The 26396-nt window shown below is 46.0% G+C and overlaps 1 protein-coding gene across 5 annotated transcripts in view; it reads right to left on the minus strand.

Annotated features, from left to right (window-relative positions):
- The window catches only part of LOC137334860 (DENN domain-containing protein 5B-like), a 246399-nt gene that overhangs the window by 57529 nt on the left and 162474 nt on the right, over nt 1-26396 (minus strand). For all 5 annotated transcript variants that reach the window (XM_067999894.1, XM_067999892.1, XM_067999893.1 and 2 more), the window contains 3 exons: nt 16261-16800; nt 11033-11264; nt 971-1121 (listed from right to left, as the gene is read on the minus strand). In XM_067999894.1, coding sequence (XP_067855995.1) covers nt 971-1121; nt 11033-11264; nt 16261-16800 — 923 coding nt within the window. The remainder of the gene's footprint in view (nt 1-970; nt 1122-11032; nt 11265-16260; nt 16801-26396) is intronic.

Below are 26396 nucleotides of genomic sequence, written 5' to 3' on the forward strand. Positions count from 1 at the left end.
CTCGAGCCTGCTCCATCATTCAATCAGATCATGGCTGATCTGTACCTCAACTCCATTTACCCTCCTTTGCTCCATATCCCTTGATACCCTTACCTAACAAAAATCTATCGCTCTCAGTCTTGAAAGCTCCAATTGTCCCAGCATCTACAACCTTTTTGGGGGAGAGAATTTCAGATTTCCACTACCCTTTGTGTGAAAAAGTGCTTCCTGATTTCGCTCCTGAATGGCCTGGCTCTAATTTTAAGATTATTTCCCCTTGTTCTGGATTGCCCCACTGGAGGAAACAGTTTCTCTGTATCTACCCTATCAAATCCTTTTAACATTTTAAACACCTCGATCAGATCACCCCTCGAGCTTCTTTACTCGAGGGAATACAAGCCAAGTTTATGCAACCTGTCCTCATAATTTAACCTTTTAACCCCTGGTATGTGGTGAATCTGTGCTGCACCCTCTCCAAGGCAGATATATCCTTCCTGAGGTGCGGTGCCCAGAACTGAATGCTGTACTCCAGATGGGGTCTGACCAAGGCATTCTACTGTCATCATTTCAGGTAAATCGCTTAGTTTAACTAACGATGACCAATTGGTGCACATGTCCCTGGTATTTTGTCCTTTTTACCATGGTCAAATTGGCTTTGAGTAATAGGGACAAAATCACCCTGTGCGAGCAAGGAGAATACATGTGTAAAGGGAAGGAACCCTGCTGGTGTGTGGTAACAATGTTTAGGAATGTTTCTATCCGTATCTATTATCTCGTTCAGTGTATTTAAAAAAACAGACCCTGCTCAAAGTGCACGGACATCTGGGAAGGATAGGTTCAGCTTGGTTGTGATGCCCCATGCAGTCGAATAGCCTGCTAAACACTCACCATCAAGGAAACTGCCAGGCCGGAGGAGGGAGCGAAGGGAGAGGGGAGAGGCTGCTCAAACAGGGGCGGGAAGACATTTTCTAAAGCATTAGTTTATACTCACTTGTTATTGGTTGGCCCAGTTGCCAGCACATCAGACTGGAGTTTGGGGAAGAATCCTTGCTCGTACTTGCCCTGCCCGATCTTCATATCCAGCAGGTGTGGGTGGATGGCAGAGTGGTCAATCTTCACCAGGCGCTGCTCGATGGCTTGGGCTATGCGATACATTGATAAAGAATAGCACAATAAATCAGAGCCCTTACATACAATACAAGGACAGAGTAAGGGAAACACAATCAAACTGTTACAGAGATTGCGCTGGAGAGAGATAAAAAGAACCAGTTAAGAGTGTCCATAAATTTTCAATTGACTGAGCCCAGTTTTTTTTTTTGGGGGGGGGGGTGTAGGGAGAAGAGTTCCAGCTTTCCACTACCCTTTGAGTTCAGCAGCATTTCTGTCAACTTATTGGGTTTGATACACAGATGATCATGCACGGTGAGCTGTAAACACTCTGTGAAGGAACAGCGTCAAGAGATGAGCTTTCATATTGCTTCTTTTAATGTATAATGGATGTGCTTCAAACAAAAACAGGACTGCACTGAAACTTGAGGATCTCACCTTACTTCAGTGAGTTAAATATCAGTTTGAGTATGGCAATTATGCACAGTTCCTCAATCAACGCTTGACATTGTATTAATTAAGTAGCAAGAATTGGACTGGAAGAGTCAGTCAGTCTGCAAGATGGGTTTTGTAAATCGAAGCTGAGCTGCTGAATGCAAAGTTGTCTTAGAGCTTAGTAAAGGCAGTGGTTCTTCCTCCTCACTCAATACTGGGTTATTGGGGACTCGGATGACATTATAACACAGGAAGGACAGGTGCAGCCTGCAAACCGTGTTAGCTGTTGAGTTTCACAAATGGTGCAGTGAGTTACATTCAGTGAGATATATCCACTCTTTAGGCTGAGTATGTACACCTCAACACTAACTCAGTATCAGACAAAGTGAGTAACATACTAGAAGGTCCCAGGTTACATCCACGGTCAGTGCTATGTTAAGTGATTGCAGCCAGGGCAGAGTTAGGGAACTGGCGTCAATGCTGCAGGGTCAGGGAAAGGCAATTTGGTCTTGGAGTTCCTGCTTCAGATTCATTTCCAGCATCTCCTGTTGGAAAGGTAAGTCTATGTTGGGTGGAGAGGGAATTGGGCCTCGCTCGTGGTGGCCATTTGGGTTGAGGCAAATCCCAAACCGCGGCCTCCCCCACCTAGAAGGACAAGGGCGGCAGGCGCGTGTGTCCAAGCTCCCCCGCAAGTCACACACCATCCTGACTTGGACATGTATCACCCTTCCTTCATCGTCGCTGGGTCAAAATCCTGGAAGTCCCTAACAGCGTTGTGGGAGCACCTTCACCACACGGACTGCAGCGGTTCAAGAAGGCGGCTCACCACCACCTTCTCAAGGGCAACTAGGGATGGGCAATAAATGCTGGCCTTGCCAGCGACGCCCACATCCCGAGAATAAATTTTTAAAAGAGGTCTGAGGGTGGAACTGGGAGAGTCGTGATCTTCAGGCGAGGAGGAGAAAGGTGGGGGGATAGGGGGGGGTGGAAAGTCTGGAATTTGATGGTTTATGATACTGACCGGTAGGAAGCCTGCTGTTTGTGGAACCAATTCACACTCTTAGACTCGCTAGCTAATCGCTAGCAGGGATGATTGAGTGAACTGAAACTAAATGCAGCAAAAGAAAAAGGGGCCTGGACTCCAAAACCAGCCAGATCAAGTTAAAGATCAAGTTAAGATCGAGTTAAATCAATAGCCACACAAAACTGCTAGACTTTAATTACCCACTGCCCCTGCAAACCTAATATTCCACCTGAATGATTCATGGACTCATTTGTTGCGCCTTCAAAAGGCTTAGAAACTAAACCTTAGAAGCAAAGCATAAATGTAGTCCTTCAGAGTTCTAGGACTGAATTACTTTTAATCTGTGGCAAAGGGATTGACAGCCCAGTTACTGCAATAATTTTGGAGCCATAATCGATCATTACTCTTATCGGTCAAACCAGGAGGTGTTTGAGGCTCTAAATTTAAACGTCTCGCTATCGGATTAATTCAGTTTGTGTGCCTGGGTGACGGAAAAGCTGTCCTCTCCATCATTATGTGTAATGACTTCTGAAGGGAACGACACAGGCAGCTCCGTCAGCCTCCTCACTGCTAGCTACTTCCCGTGAATGTTATTGATCAATGGTCAAAAACCTGGACATTCCTGTTCTCTTAAGTTCAGGGTGTCCTGTGTTTCTCGTTCGCTGATATTTCCTTTGTAACAAATTCAGTCCATCAGTTCGGTGAGGCTTTCACCAGGAGTTTTGTTCGTACTTCAACCGAGGCTTCTGTTGAAATAATGACTCTCGGGTTTCCACCATGTCCCTCGCTTGACGACACGGTTGCGCTGTTTAAAAACCAGTAAAAAATATTCTGGCAAAGACAGCACTAATTATTTTTTTTTTGGGAGGAGTTGGGGGCTTTCAGAAGTCAGCACAGGGGTCAATAGTTGCAGGGGATTCCAGGAATGTATCAGGAGTTGTAGGGGATCCCCAGAAATGTATCAAGAGTGGTAGGGGGTCCCCAGGGATATGTCAGTATCTGCAGGGATGCCCCAGGAATGTGTCAATAGTTGCAGGGCATTCCCTAGAATGTGTCATCTGTTATAGAGGATCCTGAGGAAATGTCAATCATTGCACTGGCTCCTCAGAAACAGGTCTATTGTTGTAGGGGACCCAGGAATATGTCAATGGTTAATAATGGCAGAGGGTACTAGAGTCTGAAAAATTTGAAAACCACTAAAGGAAAGGATATCTTTGTGAAAATGTGTCAGGCAAACCTTGTTGGTTGAGGAGATAGCAGAACTACACTTCATTCTGTCACAATAAGGTCATGCAACGAGTCTCATCAGGAAGCTTTTTCAGATAATTTATAAAACTACCACTAGTTTTTATAAACAAAACAAAAAAAAAGTTTGTCAAACATTTTTGCCAGTTACACCTAATATTCACCAAAGTTGGCTTTCTTGATGCAGAAGCCTTGACTTTGAATGTCAACTGGACACAGGACCCTGGAGGGATTGTAGTCCTCCTCTCGAAAGGAGGTCCACTCGCATCCAATTTCCAGCAGGGCTCTACAGGAGAGTGATCAGGAACGGGAAGCATGGCTGATCTTCCCTCTCGCTGAAGCCACTACCCGCTGTCCCAGCCAGGATTGCCATACTTAGCACGGAGAGGAGATTAAAGCTGGGACCTTCTAGTTTGCACCGATCAGCACAACAACGGCTCACTTGGCCACTGGGACAACTGAATTTATTTTTTTCTAGTAGATTTTATCGACTGTCTTTTGAATGAATGGAAGCGGAGGAAAACCCACACAGAGAAAAGCTCAGTTCACGTTATTCTGGGATGCCCTTTTTGTTATCAGTGTTGTTAGACAAGGATGTGATTCACTCCATCGCCCACGGAATTAGCTGTGAAAAAGTCAATAATAAAATCACTATTACGTTCACCACCGTCATCCTGGTCTTCTGGGCAAAGCACATGAGGATCTGGAGCTTGGATGTCGAAGGAACAGTGCCTTCGAGCAAGCCAGCTGTCTGGGAACGAAAAGCACCTGACATGAAAACCTTTCTGCCTAAATCTCATCAGTGGTCATCTTAACTGGAAGAACAACTGAAGTACAACAGGGCAAACAGAATAGAGCTTACTGGTCAGCATCTCGACCATAGCCAGCAACGGAAATCTCCGAGACCAAGAGGGAGAAATAAATTGCCCCGTCAGTAAACGCGGAAAATTGTTCACCAGTTTTTTTTTTGGTGCTGTTATTCGCTGCAGTCGTTAAATAAATACACTCCAGAAAGCTTTTTCATGTTTCTATGAACATCTTTAGGTTTACATGTTGCCCTGACGATTTCATATTGTGATCAAAAAACAATTACATCGACATTCAGGACAAAATATTAACCCGACATTTCAATATTTACCAAATCTTTCCTTCATCTAACAGTGACATACATCGAATGCCACACACAAGAGGCGATTTCTTTCCCTCTGCGTTTTGTGTTGAAAGTGCCTCGGTTGATATTGGCCATTCTACCGTGGTTGATGGGTCAGAAGGTCAACAGTAGCCCTCTTTCTCCTGCTTTATTAAAGCTGCAGTACCAGTTGGAAACACTGCACAACCAGTTTGCTCTCCTGGGATTGGGCAGCTCCTGATTAGCTCCCAGGTGTGTCCGCACCTCCCCACCCCCACCGTTCAGGGATGCATGGGGTGCCTCCCCGTCAACAATGTCACAGTGCGGCCTAGCGGGGAGGACACCTGACCATGAAAGTTTCAGTCGCAAAGAAATGAAAAAGGATGTGTGTTTGTATCGCGCCATTCACGACCTCAGGACATCCCAAATAACCAATGAAGTACTTCTGAACTGTTTTAGGAAACACAGCAGCCAATTTGTGCACAGCAAGATCCCACAACAGCACTGTGATAATGACCAGATAATTTGTTTGTGCTGTTGATTGAGGGATAAATATTGGCCAGAACGCCAGGGAGAACTCCCCTGCTTTTCTACGAATAATGCTATGGGATCTTTTACATCCACCTGAGAGGGTAGACGGGGCCTCGGTTTAATGACTCAGCCGAAATACGGCACCTCCAACGGTGCAGCATTCCCTCAGTACTGCACTGAAGTGTCAGCCTAGATTGTGTGCTCAAATCTCTGGAATAGGACTTGAACCCACAACCTTCTGACTCAGAGGCGAGAGTGCGACCACTGAGCAACGGCTGACACCGAGGTGTTTGATGTTTTAATAAAAGAATAATTTAAATAACTAAGGTCCCAGATTCAATTCCAAATCTGTGATGGGTTAGCTGATTCAGCTGGGGGGCTACAATTGGTCTCAGTATCCCTGGGAGGGGAGAGCTGACCAGGGTTCCTGCTCCTGATCACTATCCCTTGCGGAAAGTGTGTGGACAAATAAGGGCTTGATCGGTCTTGGCTGTTAAAGCTGCCTCTCAAATAGTTAACGGCACTCACTATCTGGGTTTACACTCAGGCAAAGTACTGAAACCTGTCAACTGTTTAAAGGGCATATGCAATGTCCTTGTGTTGAAACATTTAGAGGTTGTTTAAAATGGAGCAGGCCATAGACTGGGAAATGAGGCAAGGAATTGGAATGTGTGTCAAACACAGCCACTTAAGTCAAAACTATCAACTTTTCAGAAGGAGCATGTGTTCTTCTTCAACAATGGGTCTTTAGAGGGAGCCCAATTACAACAGTGTGACAGGGAAACTGAAGGAAAGATATCGTCCCAGCTACTGAACGCAATGGTAACCCTTTAATTAAGTTCGTATTTGCATTTAAGCACTGTGTGTAATATTGAATGAGCTCCAAATTGCGGTAGTTAATTGAGTTGCAGCACGCCTCACTAAGTCATGACCATTCTGTGCTGGCATTTTAATGGGAATTGGAACCTACGGTTCAAAAATACTTCAGGGAATTAGTAAGTTTTCTGATCACTTCACACCTTCTTTTATATAAAAAAAAAGGGCGACTGATTCAGTTTTCTTGCCTTCTCCTCTCCACATCCGGCCAATATCACCAGGACCACCCACCACTCTTCTTATGTTATTGAGTGTTGCCGGACTATTTGACCATGGGGAGAGTCACAGAATCCCGCCCAACCTCCACATACACGCACTGTCCAGCAGGTGTCACTGGACAGCTCCCAGGGGTGGAACCTTGGTTAATTATTCCCCTCCCCAGCCCAGGGGCACTGAGGCCCATTGTAACACTGCCAACTGCCACCCCAGCTGTGATTAGCTAACTCATCACTGAGCAGGAGTTGAATTGGGGACTCCGCCTCGCTAAATCGGTATGGCCTCGTGCTACACCGGGCAATGCCTATAAGCTCTGGGCCTTTAAGGGATCCTCATGTTTTAATTTTTAAACTCAATATCAGATGGTGGAGGTGAGTATATCTCCACTAACTCACCGCTGAATGAAGTTATAATTAGCACTACCACGAGCTGGGCTGGGTGATGCGTTATGTTAGAAGCCCTTGAGTGCCAGGCAATGGGATCGATCTTGTGATTCTCCCACCAAGAGGTCCTCATCTCATAGAAACGTAGGAACATAGGAACAGGAGTAGGCCATTCAGCCCCTCGTGCCTGCTCCGCCATTTGATAAGATCATGGCTGATCTGTGATCTAACTCCATATACCTGCCTTTGGCCCATATCCCTTAATACCTTTGGTTGCCAAAAAGCTATCTATCTCACATTTAAATTTAGCAATTGAGCTAGTATCAATTGCCGTTTGCGGAAGAGAGTTCCAAACTTCTACCACCCTTTGTGTGTAGAAATGTTTTCTAATCTCACTCCTGAAAGGTCTGGCTCTAATTTTTAGACTGTGCCCCCTACTCCTAGAATCCCCAACCAGCGGAAATAGTTTCTCTCTATCCACCCTATCCGTTCCCCTTAATATCTTATAAACTTCGATCAGATCACCCATTAACCTTCGAAACTTCAGAGAATACAACCACGATTTGTGTAATCTCTCCTCGTAACTTAACCCTTGAAGTCTGGGTATCATTCTAGTAAACCGACGCTGCACTCCCTCCAAGGCCAATATGTCCTTCCGAAGGTGCGGTGCCCAGAACTGCTCACAGTATTCCAGGTGCGGAGTAACCAGGGTTTTGTATAGTTGCAGCATAACTTCTGCCCCCTTGTACTCTAGTCCTCCAGATATAAAGGCCAACATTCCATTAGCCTCTTGATTATTTTCTGCACCTGTTCATGACACTTCAATGATCTATGTACCTGAACCCCTAAGTCCCTTTGGACATCCACTGTTTTTAACTTTTTACCATTTAGAAAGTACCCTGTTCTATCCTTTTTTGATCCAAAGTGGATGACCTCACATTTGTCTACATTGAATTCGATTTGCCACAGTTTTGCCCATTCATCTAATCTATCAATATCGCTTTGTAATTTTATGTTTTCATCTACACTGCTTACAATGCCACCAATCTTTGTGTCATCGGCAAACTTAGATATGAGACTTTCTATGCCTTCTCCGATAGATCAGCTTAAGGATAGGAACAGGAGTAGGCCATTCAGCCCCTCAAGCCTGTTCCACCATTCAATTAGATCACGGCTGATCTGTACCTCAACTCCATTTACTGGCCTTGCTCCATATCCCTTGATACCCTTATCCAACAAAAATCTATCGATCTCAGTCTTGAAAGCTCCAATTGTCCCAGTATCCGCAGCCTTTTGGGGGAGTGATTTCCAGATTCAATGCATCGATCAAACGTTCGACAGTTCTCATGGCTAAGGGCAAGTGGGGAGGGATAAATCCAGAGGGTAGTTACTACCAGGCCACTCTAGCAGCGAGAGGCACAGGCAAGGGACAGAAACTTGGCTCCCAGCCCACATGGAGTTGGCATATGTGCAATAAATAAACAAACAAAGAATAGATGCTCTGGGGGATGCAGTGATCCTAGGAATTAAATAAATTAACTCGATTAAACAAGGAGAGAAAGTGGGGATGGGGGGAGGGAGAGAACTTATAAGATCTAAATGGGAGTATTAAAAAAGCCAACTGCAATTGCAACTGTCGCAGTTAAATTTATTTTCCTTTCAAATAGCTCATAAATATTTAACGAGCCACTTAATTGTCGGTGTAATAGAATTTGTAGAGTGAGATTTTTCTTTCAACTTGTACATTGGCCACATCTCACTTGAATCTGGGGTACGTCCTTGGTTATGTAAGGGGAGGTGACCCCATTACCATTGGTACCCATTAATGATCCTCCTCAATCAATCCTCCCTTCATTCATCTGGATTTTATATTATTTCACCTGCAACATATACATCCACTCTGCGTGATTTTATCATTCTACAAATTCTATACAGAAGTGTTTGATGCCATTTTGTTCCTGAGATATGTTTTACCCCTAATTATTTCTTTTCTACTGAAGGCATTTTCTCTTGTTGGGGCGCCCATTCTTCATATGGGTTGCAGGACATGGATTGTCCACAGGCTTTTCAACACTGGGGGTTCTCACAGTCAAGCAAGACCTATTCTCTCTCAACATCTAATCATGCACACGCATGTGAGCTTTCCAGCAGGAGTCACTAGACATCGAACAGGAGCGGGAAACCTGGAGGATCTCTTCTCTCCTTTGCCCAGAGGTCAGTTGTAGCTTCTTAACAGGTAGGCTGGCTGAGCTGAGATCAGGTCAGAAATTGAACTTGCGATCTTCTGATCTGTGTGGTTTAATTCTACACCAAGCAAGGCCTTTTCCCACTAGGCCGCAATGAAATTATTTAAGTCTCTATTGTTTTTTCCACTGAAGTACTCTTCATGCAGCTTTTCCACTAATATCGCCCGTCTCCGCCCCTGCCAGTCCATCTGCGGCTGAAACCCTCATCCATGCTTTTGTTACCTCCAACTCGTCTGTAAACTTGAGCTCATCCAAAACTCTGCTGCCAGTAGACAAGCACCAAATCCCATTTATCCATCATATCTTTGCTCACTGACCTACATTGGCTCCTGGCCCAGCAACGCCTCAATTTTAAAATTCTCCTCCCTGTGTTGAAATCCTTCCATGACCTCGCCCCTCCCTATCTCTCTAACCTCCTCCAGCCCTACAACCCTCCGAGATCTCTGCGCTCCTCCAATTTTGGCCTCTTGTGCATCCCCGATTTCCTTCGCCCCTCCATTGGGGGGCTGTGCCTTCAGCTGCCTAGGCCCTAAGTTCTGGAATTCCCTCCCTAAATCTCTCCACCTCTCTCTCCTCCTTTAAAACACTCCTTAAAACCTACCTCTTTGACCAAGCTTTTGGTCACCTGTCCTAATATCTCCTTATGTGGCTCGGTGTCAAATTTTGTTTGATAATCGCTCCTGTGAAGCACCTGGGGATGTTTTACTGTGTTGAAGTTGCTATATAAATGCAAGTTCTTGTTCTGATGAAGGGATCTCCACCCAAGTATTAACCGGTCTTTTCTTTCCTTTTCAGGTGCTGCAGGAGCTTCTCCATATTTCTAGAACTTTCTGTTTTTTATGTTGCTCTCTTATTCTTCCTGCTGGGTCATCCATGAGCAGGAGTGCATCGCTCACACACCTGTTTAACTTTCACTAACCTGTCCAGTACTGCGTGCACCACAGACACTGGAAGATGTTACCTCTGCTGAGTATCTGAGAAACGGAATATAACATTAGATTGGAGGGGAGGGGAGGGGAGGGGGTGGGGGAATCCCCTGTACAGTTCCCCTGCTCGCATCCAAAACCTGGGGTTTGAAAGGAGTAAAGAAATCGCTTCACCTGTTCAAACATGAACACCGTCACATTAAGAGAAAAGTATCTGATTTCAAGTCGATATGATTCTTGTGTACTGCCAGTAGTGTTGCCAACTCTGATTGGGTGTGTTCCTGGAGGTTTCATCACATGACCTCCCATCTCAAACCACCCCGCCCCCACACTCCCGCCATTGGTCCATCCTCCAGGCGCACTGCCTTCCCGCGCCAATTGGGAAGGGAGCCAACTCTTTGTTACCCAATTGGATTAATCCTGACTGTTAGTCAAACAGCCTTTTTCCCCCCAATTCCAATAGTTTTTATAACCAATAAATGGAAGTGTTCAAAGAAAATGAAAGAAACCATAATTTTGTTTAATTCCCCCGATGATTTTTCTCCTGGGTTTGCTTGCAGCAGTGGCCTGGAGATTAATCTTCAATTCCTGGAGACTCCAGGGCAATCCTGGAGGGTTGGCAACCCTAACTGCAAGTAGCATTAAATGTGGCAGCATTTTGGAGCGTAATAAAGCTTTTAAAGTATGTTCACAAATGCCTACAGGCTAAAACTGGAGCAACAAGCAGGTGTCCTCCAAGGTCAGATTACTGCTATCAGCTGAACTTGTTTCAGGCTTCGGAGCTCAGTATTGTGAGCTGAGAACTGCTGTTCTGAAGTAGGCCTGATTCGTGGCATTGACTGATTATAAATAGTGCTCGAGATTATCTGTCCTCACCGCCCCCCGCTCCCCTCCCCACCCCATCAGAAAAACGGACAATGAATGATTGTACTCACCAGCTTCTTTCAAGACGGTGCTTTTCTGGTAGTTTGAGGTGCGTAATGTGGGGATACGAACACTGTAGATCTTCATTTTCTCAATGCGCGAATCAAACACTCTGAGAAGGGGGTCCTTCTCCTCCCACAGTGACACAATCTTGTTGTCAATAAAGGTGGCGAACATCTGGGTTTCTATGAAGTGGGAGAGAAAGGGGAGGTTGGGCTCTGGTTGGTCGGAGAGAAACGAGGCCTAAAATGAAAGTAAATAATCCATTACTTTTTTTTTAAAAAGTCTTATGTACATAAAATAGAAGTCAAGATACAAATTCACCCTTGCTTTAATGCAGAACTTTGAAACTCAATGCCCAAAATGTCTTGTCCATGGGTAAGGAATAAAGTATGCTCTATGCTGACTATTCATGGCTTAGTGAAGACACTCAAGGGCGGACTCTGTCTTCAAGTGTTACATTTTATATCCAAGTCCCATCAGCAGCAAAATATAGCTTGGTGCAACCAGGCAGTCTTGGCCACTCCTTCCTTCACATGCTTTAAGTGTTAGCTTGGCTCAGTGGTAGCAATCTTGCCTCTGACTCTGAGTCAGAAGGTCACAGGTTCAAGCCCCACTCCAGAGACTTGAGCACGTAATCACAACAATTCAGTGTAATACTGAGGGAGTGCTGCAATGGTGAAGGGTTTTGAATGAGACATCAAACAGTAGCCCAGTTTGTCTAAACAATCCCATGGGAGAAGAGCAGGAGAGTTCTCCCAGTGTCCTGGCCAGCATTCATCCCTCAACCAACACAACCAAAAATAGATTAACTGGTCATTTATCACATTGATGTTTGTGGGACCTTAGCTGTGTGCAAAATAGTAGCCATGTTTGCCTACAAAACAACAATGACTACACTTCAAAAATATTTAATTGGCTGAAAGACTAGATAAATGCTAGTTCACTCTTTCTTTTCTCAGTGTAGAGCGATCAATGGATCTTGTTCCATTGCTGAATAATTTGGACGTATCAGATTTCACAAGATACATTTGCCACAAGGCAGCCAATATTATCTTCATCTCCGTGCCCCCTTCCATTCAAACTGTCTCTTAAATTATTCCAGAATTTATCCTTCTTTGCCCTGCTCTGAAATCCATTCCATGAGTTCCTAGGTACTTGGGAATATAAAGAACCAATCCAGACAATCCCAGCGTCTGGGAAATGTCATATCCTACGATACCTCCCATGCTCTTCCATTCAATTTTTCCACAGATAATTGTCCAGCTCCATGAATTTGCTGCTACAATCGACTCCTACTCCCTCCCTGGGCAGTCCATTCCATACATTCACCATTCTGTGTGTAAAGTAGCTAAATGTAAACTGTCTTTTCACCCTTTTTTTCAAATTTTGAGGCTATGATCAATCTTTGTGCGAAGGAGAGCCTCCTGACATCTGTGTTAAATTTGCCTCTCATCAGTTTGAGCCCGTGCCCCATTGTTCTACTGTCACAGTTTAATTGGATTGTGCTCCAGATTTACTTTCTCTACATTGTTTCGTATCTTCCATAACTTTATGAGATCGTCTCTCAGTCGCCTCCTTTCGAGGTTGAACAGCCCAAGTTTCGGCACTCCCTCCTGGGGATCAGTCTGGTGGCTCCCTCAATTCGTGCCTTCACGTTGGTATTGCCAACTCCAGATCATAGAATCGTATAGCACAGAAGGAGGCCATTCAGTCCATTGTGTGTGTGCCGGCAATTTGAAAGAGCTATCAAGATAATAGGTTGGCCATTTAGGACCGAGATGAGGGAAAATTTCTTCAATCAGAGGGTTGTGAATCTTTTGAATTCTCTACCCCAGAGGGCTGTGGATGCTCAGTCATTGAGTGTATTCAAGACTGAGATCGATAGACTTTTGGACACTAAGGGAATCATGGGATATGGGGATAGGCGGGAAAGTGGAGTTGAGGTGGAAGATCAGCCATGATCTTATTGAATGGTGGAGCAGGCTCGAGGGGCCGGATGGCCTACTCCTGCTCCTATTTCTTATGTTCTTATCCAACTAGTCCCCCCCCCACCTGTTCTTTCCCATAGCCCTGCAACCTTTTTCCATTCTAAGTATATATCCAATTCCCTTTTAAAAGTTACTATTGAATCTGCTTCCACCACCCTTTCAGGCAGTGCATTCCAGATCATAATAACTCGCTGAGTAAAAAAAATTCTCCTCCTCTCCCCCTCCTCACCAGCTTTTTTTGCCAATTATCCTAAATCTGTGTCCTCTGGTTACTGACCCTACCACCAGTGGGAACAGTTTCTCCCTATCTACTCAATCAAAACCCTTCATAATTTGTTTTGCAATCGCAGTTGTTGCCACAATTATTAAACAATAGTTGGTCTAGCATGCACCACTTACCTTCTTACTGTTCTGCTTTGCAGGGCTGACAGCTTGGACGGTTACAAAACCCTAAATAAGCTCAAGGCCCTCTTCCACCTCCTGATGGGCTGCCCCTTTACGCAGAGAGTGTGGAGAGAGATGCATTGGTATCTGTCCCGGTTCATCTCAAACAGTTCGGTAACACAGGATGCTGTGCTCTACGGACCGTTCCCCGAGATCCACACCGAGACTGATAGCACCTGCGGCTATAAAGACCATCAACTCGGTGAAGGAGGCCCTTTGTTCTGCCCGAAACTTGCGGATCTTCCAGCTGAAGGAGCTGTTCACGACCGAGTGTTGCCGACTGGCACACTCCAAGGTCCAGGAGTACGTGTTGCGGGACGCACTGAGGCGAGGTGCGACCTACGCAAAGGCTCTATGGGAAAGGCCACTGTTTAGAGCCCCCCCGCTATTGTATACCGAGGGGCTGGAATCAGGGAAAAACCCCCATGGGCAGAATGCAAAATGATAAATAAACGTAACAGAATGTACTGTATCGGTAACCGGTAACGACTGTAATGCAAGGAGGCACCCTAGGGTGCCACAAACTGTATTTACAATGTATGGTGCGTAACTATTGATTGTATCGGGACCGTTGATTTGTACTGTATGTACTGTTGTAAATTGTATAACCTGTATTGTATTGTTTGAAGTGTGACTTGAATTGCATTGTATGTACCTTTACAAATTTTATGAATAAAGTTTATTTTGAAATATGAAAAAAAGCTCAAGAAAGCTTGCCCCAATGGTCGAGTGGGTACTTTAGAAAGTTGGAATCCAATGTATAGTCAAAAAGGAAAAATTTGCAGGGCTCTAAGGGTCAGTATGAATCAGCACTGCACCAGGAGACCTGCATCACCACTAAGTCATGGCGGGGGGAACCATAAGCAGTTTTTAATTCAACACAACTCCATCCACAGGTCCCGGGATTGGAGTGGAGGGGGGGGTTCCCCTCTGAATGCTTGCCCCTCTTGCGAGGAGTCGTACGTGCCCAGGGTGACCCTGAAGCAGGGTCAAGCGATGTCACTTCAAGAGTTTGTTGACCGGTGCTAATCTTCATTGACTGTCAGAATCGAATGACGTTCTGAACGCGCACACACCTCTAGCGTGTTGTTATGCCGAGTGTTTTAGTTGGCGTGCCTCGCCTCCCATCTAATAGGGGACACTGGTCAGAAATTGACGACTATTTTGCGGCACTCACAGGTTCAAAGAAAATAGGACACAATTCATCAGAAACATGAAAAAATATAGGCAACAGGCAAGTGTGCAACTGAGAAGCCGACCGATATTCCGGAGCCAAAGATTCCATCGGTGAAGCTTTTGCCGTTTCTCAGGCCGGAAAACCGGAATGAACATGATTAGGAACAAGATGATCCCAGTCACTCTCCTCGAGCAGCTGACGCCAAGGAGTCTAGAACGTGCAAATCAGGGTCATTGGCACGGAGAGACTGTATCTCACTTACTGATTGTTGGTAACTCCCCAAACTAACCTCGAAGGCAGTCTGGAATCACAAGGGATGCAAAGAGAAAAGGCACCTTCAAACAGTGCGGCTGTCAGGAGCACGCTTGCATTTTGCTTCTGGCTCGCTGCCACAGCCGAAGATACTCAGGCACTCCCATTCACCTTCGGCTAAGATACACCGCACGTCCACAGGGCTATGTAATCCCTTCTTCTAGATCGTGGGGAGCATAAATGCCAGCATAGACCAGTTGGGCTGAATGGCCTGTTTCTGTGCTGCAGGGTCAATATCGCCTTCCTCCGTTTGACGTAATTTTAATTCTGTGAGGGTGGGGTGGTGGAGGGCATTGAGCTGACTGACCTTTCAACCTCTGGATCCTGGGGTTTGAATCCCACGCAGACCGATGAAACTACCCATCCCGTAATAAGGTCACCCAGTTCCCTGGTGGGCATTGGCACAAAACTGGCTCCCCTAATGTGGCACTAAATCTACAATCTCACTTCGTGAGGCTACAGAGCGGCTGATGTGAGAATTGGCAAAATGGGGACTGGTGCACGTAGCGGTTGCTTTCTCCCGGTTGGTGCTGAGTCATGTTTCTGAAGTAGAGTAGAGGGAGTTTTAATCCACATCTACTCCCGACCTGTTCCATTACCCTCCCTGTTAAAGGGACAGACAAGAAATGGCCAGAAAGTGTGACTGGGCATTGTATAACCATTTGATCACAATAACCTTCTTGAAAGTCGCACGTGCTATGCCATAGAGTGATCGGCCTTTGGTCCCAAGAGCCGTAATCACAATTGTTTTGTCAGGCCTTTGGGCCCTCTTTCAGCCGTGGCTCAGTGGGTCGCACTCTCGCCTCTGAGTCAGAAGGTCGTGGGTTCAAGCCCCACTCCAGAGGCTTGAGCACAAAATCCAGGCTGACACTCCAATGCAGTACTAAGGGAGTGATGTACTGTTGGAGGTGCAGTCTTTTGGATGAGACGTTAAACTGAGGCCTCGTCTGCCCTCTCGGGTGAACGTAAAAGATCCCGCGACACTATTTTGAAGAAGAGCACGGGAGTTTCCTGGCCAATATTTAACCCTCAACCAAAATCATAAAAAAACAGATGATCTGGTCATTCATTTCATTGTTGTTTGTTGGACCTTGCTGTGTGCAAATTGGCTGCTGTGTTTCCTACATTTCAACAGTGACTACATTTCAAAAGAACTTCAACTGGCTGTAAAGCACTTTGGGACGTCCTGAGGTCGTGAAAGGCGGTATGTACACGGTGCCACCGGTAGAGGCCGGGCCTCTGTATTTACGACAATATGAAGGACTAAATACTTACAAAACTTTAACGCACGCGGGGGAAGGAGGCAAACAATTACCTTGTCGAAATTCTGCATCTGCTCCCGATTGGTGAGCCACGACTCCATGTCCTGCGCGGGTTGGATGACAAAGGCCTCGTAATCGGCGAACATCTGGGTGAAACGGTTGGCGAACACCTCACGGAGCTGCACGGCGAGCTTGTAATCGCGCAGCTCTTCCTCGCTGCACCGGCACTTGGTGTCCTTCTCCTTCCCCGCCGTAGGCGGGGCCGCGATTTCCATCTTCTCGACGGTGACCCCAGTGCGCTTTGCCAAAGCCTGTAGCCGAGCCAGGGTCTCGTTGCCCTTCAGCAACTCGTACATGTTGATGGTGTTGCCGGTTAGGTTGCCGTTCTTTTTGTCATTGACCAGGTCGTCCAACGCCAGGTTTTTCAGTTGGGTGGCGCTCTCGCTGCAGTGCAAGTTCCCCTCGGGTGGAATTCCAAACTGAAGTAGCACCTCCGAGATTTCCTGGATGAATTCCAGCTTGTTAGGAAACTGCGGGAAATCCTCGGGCAGCTCGATGAAGTGGTTGTCAATGTCCACGAAACATAGGTTCGCCTGCAAGTGGGAGACGGATAAAGACAAATTAGTGACAATTCTGCTCTGCACTATACAAAGTGTCAGCCTTGGCTCAGTTAGTAGCACTCTCGCCTCCAAGTCAGAACATTGTGGGTTCAAGCCCTACTCCAGAGACTTGAGCACACAATCTGGGCTGACACTTCAATGCAGTACTGAGGGAGTGCAGCACTGTCGGATGAGGCGTTAAACTGAGGCCCCGTCTGCCCACTCAGATGGACGTAAAAGATCCCACAGCACTAATTCAAAGAAGAGCAGGGGAATTCTCCCCAGTGTCCTGGCCAATATTTATCCCTCAACCATTATCTCTAAAACAGATTATCTGTTCATTATCGCATTGCTGTTTGTGGGATCTTGCTGTGCGCAAATTGGTTGCCACGTTTCTTATGTTACAACAGTGACTACACTTCAAAAAGTACTTCATTGGCTGTAAAGTACTTTGGGATATCCTTAGGTCATGAAAGGCGCTGTATAAATGCAAGTCTTTCTTTCTAGATTTAACAATGACATTTCTAAAGTTGCAATATTCTCTCCATAGGTCCACTGTTTAAATATTGAAATTTGTACACAGCTTTTTTGTCACCTTCCTCTATAGGATTAACTCCTTCCCATCTAAAGGCACCAAGGGCGCTAAATTGGGCCTTGTAACGCCCGTTGTGTCAGTGCAACACCACCTCTCTGACATCCAAGGTGGCGTCTTGGCTGCACACGCACGTACGTTTCCAGCGTGAGGTGCGCCAGACGCCCTCTTGGTATAGGAGTTAGCGCAGGCGCAGATAACTCACGCTGGAATCATGTAAAGTAGGGAGAAAATGGCTTCAATCAGTGTGCAACGCTGATTTAAAGTGATAGACACCATTATGGGACTGAGCGCTCAACTCAACGCACAGTGTTAACCCCGACCATCCAAATGTGTCTTAGAGTGCCTGGAGGACCCCCCACCGGCGCTATTTAAAGGGACCATGCAGGATTTACAGGTTGTGGCTGGATTATTGCTTCTGGCTGCCGAGACATTTGTAACTGCTTTTGGAGGTCTCTTATACTTGAATACTAGGACTAGGGGGCATAGCCTAACATTTAGAGCCAGGACGTGCAGGAGTGAAGTTAGGAAACGCTTCTACATGCAAAGGTTGGGAGAAGTTTGGGAAGCTCTTCTGCAAATGGCAGTTGATGCTAGCTCAATTGTGAATTCTAAATCTGAGATTGATAGATTTCTGTGAACCAAGGGTATTAAGGGATATGGGGCTAAGGCGGATGTATGGAGTTAGGTCACAGGTCCACCGTGATCTCATTGAATGGTGGAACAGGCTCAAGGGGCTGAATGCCACTGCCACCTGCTGCCTACTCCTGCAAGAAAGTGGGACGTGTGTCTGGGCAATGTGCCTGTCATGATTGAATAGCTGCCCGTGTGTGTGGCCTGTGAGTTGTGGGTCGGTGGCTTGCAACAGTGGTAATGTGTGAGGGTGAGAGGATGCATCTGATTGGAAGAGTTGAGTACTGATGGAAAGAGTTTGTTGGTAGGTGAGTGTTGGGGGTTTAGTGTGTGGAGGAGTGGATGCGGCTAATGGTGCAGTTGGTAGGAGATCCTACTTGACAGTTGACCTCACTCACCTTGACCACTCATGTCAAAGCATTGAACTTCTTCCTGTACTACATCCATGTTCATGATGCTGTGCACCTGGCACTGGCTTCATCCCCTACTGCCTCCCGCTGCCTTTTGAGTATATGTCTGGAGGGCCTCTTGCCCCCCACCCCACCCCTCCCAAAGCGGATATAGAATGTCCCTCCTTCTGTCCACCTCTTGCACCAAGGCCTCTGTGGTGCGCAACCTTTATTCAATGTTTTAACATAACTCATCGATATGTAAACATAGGGATGGGACCTGCATCTGTGCTTTATGTGTGCGATGTCTGATCTCCGTTCAGACTCCGTGCAGACAGTAGGCTTTCATATTCAGCAAATAACAGGTACCAGCTACCTTTAAGGGATTTCTAACAGAAAGCCTGCCTTTAAGAGATTGGAGCTCCCCCTGCTGATGGGAAAGTGCAAAGTGCAAGGCATCCTCATTCAACACTGATTTCCAACGCAGATTGCAGATGAGTCCTCAGGCCTGATGAAAATCTCGTCCTGCCTGCACAGGGACCACTGGGCGCGGGGTAATAGCGGATCATGCTACTCCCGCCCGAAAACAGGCCCTATCCAATTTCCGCCCCCCCCCCCCAACCCCAACTCTTTGCTGGGGTCCAGTTGCATAGGCACAGGGACTCTCTTCAGGACCTCTCCCAAGTGCCCATTACTCCTGTGCATTTTGACAGGAAGTGTCAGCAGGCTATTTGACCACAAAGAGGTTGCAACCAAGAGGGATTCTGTTCTCATCCGATGTCCACATGTACACATTACCGGTAGAGCCCAATGGACAGCCAGCAGTAGGAGGAACGCAGATGTGTGCAGAATGATACCAGTGCTTAAAGGGTTAAATTGTGAGGGCCAGATGCATCAATTTGGCTTGTATTCCCTTGAGTATGAGGGAATTCAATAGGGTAGATACAGAGAAACTATTTCCTCTGGCGTGGGAATCTGGAACAAGAGGGCATAATCTTAAAATTAGAGCTAGGTAAAATCAGGAAGCACTTCTTCACCCAAAGGCTAGTGGAAAACTGGAACTCTCTCCCCCAAAAAGCTGTGGACAGTGGGACAATTGGAGCTTTCAAGACTGAGATCGATAGATTTTTATTCGATAGGTAAAGGTACAAGGGATATGGAGCAAAGCTACAGATTAGCCATGATCTAATTGAATGGTGGAACAGGCTCGAGGGGCTGAATGGCCTTCTCCTGTTCCTAAATATTAGATTTACAGCCAAACTAGACGTAATAGGGGAATGGGCCTGAATCTGGCAGATGTCTTTTAATGTAGAGAAGTACAGATGATGCATTTGGGCAGAGGCTATTCCAAGAATGTGGACATCATGCATGATTGCTCACTCCAAGCTGCTGAGTGGGAGAATGACCTGAGGGTTGTAGTTCAAGACACATTGAAGGTCCATGACCAGTGACACAAGGTTATTGTGAAACCAAATGGGATGTTAGGACAATTAAATATAAAACTGTACAAGGCCTTGGTCTGGCTGCACCCAAAATACTGTGTCCAGTTTTGGTCCCCTCATGTGGTGGATGATATTGAGGTGGGCCATATGATTGATATGCAACTTAAGGGCCCTTAGTTATCAGGACTTAGGAAGCTGGGGCTCTTTACTTTGGAATAGTATAGGCTTCTGGGGACATGGAGGCTTTCTGCCCCCGCAAGACTCCCACAGGAACTGCACATTAACCGATAGTGGCAACGTCCAATTTTTTGAGGGTATTTATTCACAATTTCACCTCCCCACAATCTACTACTCATAGCTAACAAGTCTGATGGACAACCAGATTGTAAGCTGTTGCCAAAGTCATTCTGATCTGGCTGGCAGAGGCCATGAAAGGGCACTCTCGGGGCGGGGGGGGGGGGGGATCTGCTCATGTATTGGGTGCTTACGTTATGTGTCAGCTTGGCTCAATTGGTAGCACTCGTGCCTCTGGGTTGCAAGGTTGTGGATTCCCACCCCCCTACTGGGACTTGAGAACACAAACACAGTTTAATACTGAGGGAGTGTTGGACTCTCAGAGGTACAGTCTTTCAGATGAGATACTGAAGCAAAGTCCTATCTGCCTGTTCAGGTGGATGTCTAAAGCTGCAATGGGAAGACAGTGAGGTTGGCACACTGGAAGGATAACAAGTGAGCACAGGAGGCTGCCTTCACCCAAACCTCCCTTGTTATCGCAGTGTCTTCCCCTCCCTGTGAGAGAAATGCTGGGCATTACCTGCACAGTCCACACATACAGGAGATCGCACTGCTCAGGCTGGAGGCCAGAAGGTCGCAAGAGGCCCCTGTCTAATGCAAGAGAGTTGGTCGGCCAGGTACTGGCATCTCTCCTCAATCAGATTTCAGTGCTGGCCATCACCTTGTTTTTGGGCATATTTACCAAGGCTCATTCAAACCCTTTGCTTCTTGGGGCTTCTCTAACCCTCACTGCTCACTGAAAGATTTTGTGTTACTCCAGCTGCCACCCCCAATCTCCCAAAATGGTAGAACCCAGGCAAAACAGCCTCAAAGCCTTCCCAGAATGTTTCAAGTACTTTAGGAGCTGCAGTTTATCATGCGAGTTAATCGGTTTACTGTCCCCAGGAGTACATATGTCGGAAACAAATCTTAATAAACCTTGAGAGCTGAGTCTTTTTCCAATGCTGAAACACATTCTCCTGAACTATATCAAGATCATTTTTTTTTTGCAAGAGGGAGTTTCAATGGTCCAACAGTCGAGAATTGGATTTAAAGGCCAACGCACCCCCATTGAAATCATTCTTATTATTGTATTATTCCCTCTCGTCTCTCTTTTACTGCGAATGGAATTCACCTATAACTTGCTACTTGCTCTGCAGTCTCAAGTGCAGCAGCAGCATTACAATGCAAGTGGCATCTCATTCACCTGAACTGGGCTTGCTTTCTTCTGGTGAATTGTGTGGTCATCAAGGTGAGAGAGTTTAGCACAGGGGAATGAAACACTAATGGGCCTTTTATATTAGTCTCCTCTTAAGTTGGATTCCAGGAGGCAACTGTTGAAGCTGGCTTCTGTAGACCAGCGGCAGATTTGTGGACTCAGTTTTACAAGCCCGCTGCTGGTCAACGGAAACTGCATTTAACACCACGCTTCTGAAGCTCTTCCCTGGACGATGCACTCTCAGAATCTAACTCAAAAAGCCCTGTACACAAGTGGCTTCACTCCGAGTCAGCGTCAACTACTCTGCCCCAACATGCTCCAATTCAAACCGTTCCCTACTGTACCAGGACACTTAGCTCATTTCACCCTGTTCCAACAGCCGTCCCATGCTCTCCCTGAGTGAGATAACCAATACAGAACCAATTAGGACCATGTTTTGTGCTGTGATCCCATGCCCAAGTGGAACTGACTTGAGATCGATGAACTCATTTCGCAGCTGACCCTTACAGCCAGTAGACATAAGGAGACTTCCCGTGACCCAGGTCCCAGAGGTGCCAAGCTAACCTGTGATGGTCAACTTACTTGATTTTCCAAGCCTGTGCACGTACAGTGGCACTCTGAGACTTGGATGGAACTCAGCGGCATGAAGATCGATTCCCCCAGAAACGTGCTCCAACTTTGCAAGCCCACTGGCTCAGGATTGGGAGTTGGCAGCTGGGGTTGACCTGGGTTCATTGTGGTGCGCCAGCTCCAGGCAGTGTACTGGAGGTGGCACAACGTGGCTGCACAGTCAAGAGGGTCTTCAAGAGGGTCTGACAGAAAATGCTTCATAGTCACTGCCTCGTCTTGACGCACTCTCATGTGATGCCACCGGGTTAACGCTGAACCTACACCAATACTGGTCCTTGGCTGGTCCAACATTATGTGCACCTTGGAGCAAGTCCGTGCAACCAGTGTAACCCCCTTTCCACACGACAGAGGCAACTTCATTCAACATGCCTCAGATCGTGGCGGTCTCAGGTTCAATCCAATTTCTACTGGATGACATTACGGGGCACTGCAATTGGGCTCAGTGCCCGTGGACCAATCAGTGGAAAAAACAATCAGCCAAGGTTCCTGCTATTGATTGTTATATCCAGTGACTCCCACTGGAAAGTGCACAAATAAGGATATTAAGTAAGGAAAGGATCAGGCAGATAGCAACAACCACCCCCCAACCCCATAATCGGCTAGGCTGCCAACCTAGTCTCTCCTCACACATGAAGAAGCATTAATTAGGTGAGTACCAGAGGGCATTGGGTGCCCATGCTACCGTACCAAATCAGCAGTGACTACATTTCAAAGCAATCCGTTGCACACAAAGCAACATCGGGAGTTTCTGAGAGACACGGTAAGACACTACGCAGATGCAAGGTCTTTCTTACCCACCTCAGCAAGGAGTAGAATGCCTCCAGGAAATGAGGGGAGAAAACTGGCAAAAAAGTAAACTAAATATCCAAATATAACTCTTATCAGCAACGCACTGTGCCTGTTGAAAGTCTGCACTCCATGTTAACAATCTCATTAGTTAAATAGAAATGTCAGCACGGGGCCAGACTTCAGACTTAATTGCGAGCCTCCAGGGACATCATAGGCTTCTTCAAGGTGTTGCAGCAATTTGTTTGGTTTGGCCACATAGTGCTCAAGTCAGAAAGAGGCAAGGTCGAGTTAATATTTCCAGAAATTAACTGGGAGCATGAGACATTGAGCTGATCGCCTTTAAGCACTGGAGTTTGAGTTCCCCTGGAGATGAACAACAAAAGGAAGAACTCTCCAGGGCTACGGGTCAGTGGGCACCAGTCAAACTCTATCGCTTCTCCTAAACTGCCATTCTTCGCATGTTAACCACGACAGTGGACATTAGTAGGCTATTTGGCTGTGGCATCATCACAGCCAAACCCAAACCCAATCTTTCCCTCACCCAATGTCCACACTTAAAACTGTTGAGCAGGGGTTACTGGGTAGCATGCAGCAGTGGGAACCCCGGGCGACATTCCCTCCCTAACTCAGGGGCACTGAGGCCAATTCCAGCCTCGTTACCATTGTGGGTTTTTTGTGAGAATGGGTTGTGGGCATGGCAGGTAAGGATGGACTTGGAACATGCTGGGTGTGGGGCCTGAGAGCCAAGAATGGGTGACAATAGGTTGGGAAGGATCGCAAACTTAAGCCCCAGGCGGGAGGCCTCAGAGCCAACACATAATGGTCACATTTTCAACAGGATTTGTGGAAATTTACGAACAAGTTGAAATAATTATTACATTTGTTTTGGTTTTTTTTTGCATATATTAAAGATAGTTATCAAATATATTTTTTATCTACTTGTAGTCAGAAGGTTGAAGGGAAAATGGCCAGAAGAAAATATTTGCAAAAGGTATTTTGTAGCAATTTGATTAGTTCATCATCTCCTTTCCAATCAATTTTTGCTGAGCCGAAATAAATATGAATACAAGCCAATCAGCTGCAAGAATTCGGGTTGTGAGAAAGTGCAACACCAGAAATGTGATGAATAGGAAGTACATAATGTTATTAATAAATTAATAGATCTAGGTTATATTGAACCAATTTTTAAAACCCTACTTGTATTTTTTGTTGAACCATTGAGGTAATCAATTGAGTTAATTATGATCCAAAAAAATTAATACAAGTCAATGGCATTTATATGAAAGGAGCTTAAGGTCATAAAATCAAATGGCAATGCTGGGCTGCTTTATTAAGTAAAATAAACCTTAAAAGAATTAGATGTCATTAAGTATCAATTCCACATGATTTAAAGCAGATCCTACGCATCAATCATAGCCTTGGTCCTCTTTTTTTTTATTTCTACAGAGGCACAGAATAGAGAGCATGTTGGAAAACAAGGAATGGAGTAAATCGTCCTCAGGAACGGACTAGAATTCGTGTCCTGTCCTAGCAAGTATTCATTGAATCATACAGCACCAGAAGGAGGCCACTCGGCCCATCGTGCCTGTGCCAGCTGTTTGAAGGAGCTATCCAATTAGTCCCACTTTGCTGCTCCTTCCCCATAGCCCTGCACATTTTTCCTCTATTGCTGACCTACACTGGCTCCCAGTCCAGCAATTCAAATCCCTCCATGGCCTCGCCTCTCTCTATCTCTGTAGCCTTCTCAAGCCCTGCAACCCTCCGAGAACTCTACGCTCCTCCAATTCTTGCCTCTTGCACATTTGCGATTATCGTTGCTTCACCATTGGTGGCTGTGCCTTCGGCTGCCCAGCCCCTAAGCTCTGGAATTCCCTCCCTAAACCTCTCCATCTCTCTCTCCTCCTTAAGACGCTCCTAAAGCCTACCTCTGTCCTAATACCTCCTTATGTGGCTCGGTGTCAAGTTTTGTTTAATAAGGCTCCTATGAAGTGCCTTGGGACGTTTTATTACATTAAAGGTGCTATGTAAATGCGAGTGGTTGTTGTTGTTGAAGAACATATACACCATGTCCTGCATTGAGTACATGCTGAAGGACACACACCGTGTCCTGCATTGAGTACACGTTGAAGGACACACACCGTGTCCTGCATTGAGTACATGCTGAAGGACACACACTCTGTGTCAGACTATGTCAGCAGGTAGGCATAGGCTGTTTTCAATACATATCTTCACAGGCCCTGAATCTAGGGATTGTCTTGGCTCAAGTTCCTGATTTGAGTACCAATGCACTGTCATCTTGAGTGACTTTTGGCAGATTAGCTGAAGTGAACTGACATATGGTGGATCTACACTGTCATTTACCTCAGCAGGTGTATACAGAACGTGAAAGGATGACTCAGAAGGTTGCCTGATGTAGTCACATTGATTCTTATTTCAGGATTCAGTGAGAATAGCAAATTCAATCTAGTTTTTAAACCCCCATGTGTGCAATCATAAATAGTCAATTTGTTGCATGGCCGTTGAACGAGGGATAATTACAGTGATTCAACGAGATCATCCAACATTTAGTGTTGTTCTGACAGAGCAGTCCTTCAGTGATTTCATTCCTCGTAGTTTGGGGGAAGTCACACTTAACGAGACAGGTTCGGATAAAAACCGGTCCATTTGATCTCATCCCACCACAATACCACTCCCGTAGTACACAATCTTGTCACTTCTTAAATGAATCCAGTGTCCTGACTTCAATCATCCTTCCTGCCAACCTATAAATCACCCTCTGTGGAAAGAAATACTTCCTGGTTTCTGCCACAAATTTGTCTTACGCAGCTTGACCCTGTACTCTCCTGTCCTCCTGTACCTCAGCCATGGCTCAATTGGCAGCACTCTCGTCTCTGAGTCAGAAGGTTATGGGGTCAAGTCCTACTCCAGAGACTCGACCACAAAATCTGGGCTGACACTTCGGTGCAGTAACTGAATGAGTGCTGCACTGTCGGAGCTGACGTCTTTTGGGTGGCACTTTAAACTGAGGATCCGTCTGCCCTCTCAGGTAGATGTAAAAGATCCCATGACACTATTCGAAGAAGAGCAGTTCTCCCCAATGTCCCGGCCTACATTTATCCCTCAACCAACACCTAAAACAGATTATCTAGTCATTATCTCACTGTTGTTTGTGGGACCTTGCTGTGCCATGTTTCCTACATTACAACAGTGACTACACTTCAAAAGTATTTCATTGGCTGTAAAGCGCCTTGGGTCGTCTTGAAAGGTGCTGCATAAATGCAAGTCTTTCATTCTTATGGTTAACTCTCTTTATCCAGTTAAGATCCTTATATACTTCTACAAGGGTCCATCTTTTCATGGCTTATTAAGTCATTCCTCACAGCTCACCTATCCAAAAGTCAGGATTAGCCTCATTGCTGGACCATCTCCAGGGCTTGGATAGTCTCCTTATGCAGTACTCCAGGTGCAACCCAACCAGAGCACTGTTCGGCTTCAGCACGACATCTGGGACTTTGAGCCCAACTTGATAGAGGACAACCTTTCCTTCCGTACATTGGTTGAATTCTGATAAAAAGAAGATAAAGTGCAATGCATATAGTGTTTCATGGAGCTGTCTAGATTGA

The sequence above is a fragment of the Heptranchias perlo genome, chromosome 18, assembly GCF_035084215.1.
Source record: "Heptranchias perlo isolate sHepPer1 chromosome 18, sHepPer1.hap1, whole genome shotgun sequence".
NCBI lineage: Eukaryota > Metazoa > Chordata > Chondrichthyes > Hexanchiformes > Hexanchidae > Heptranchias > Heptranchias perlo.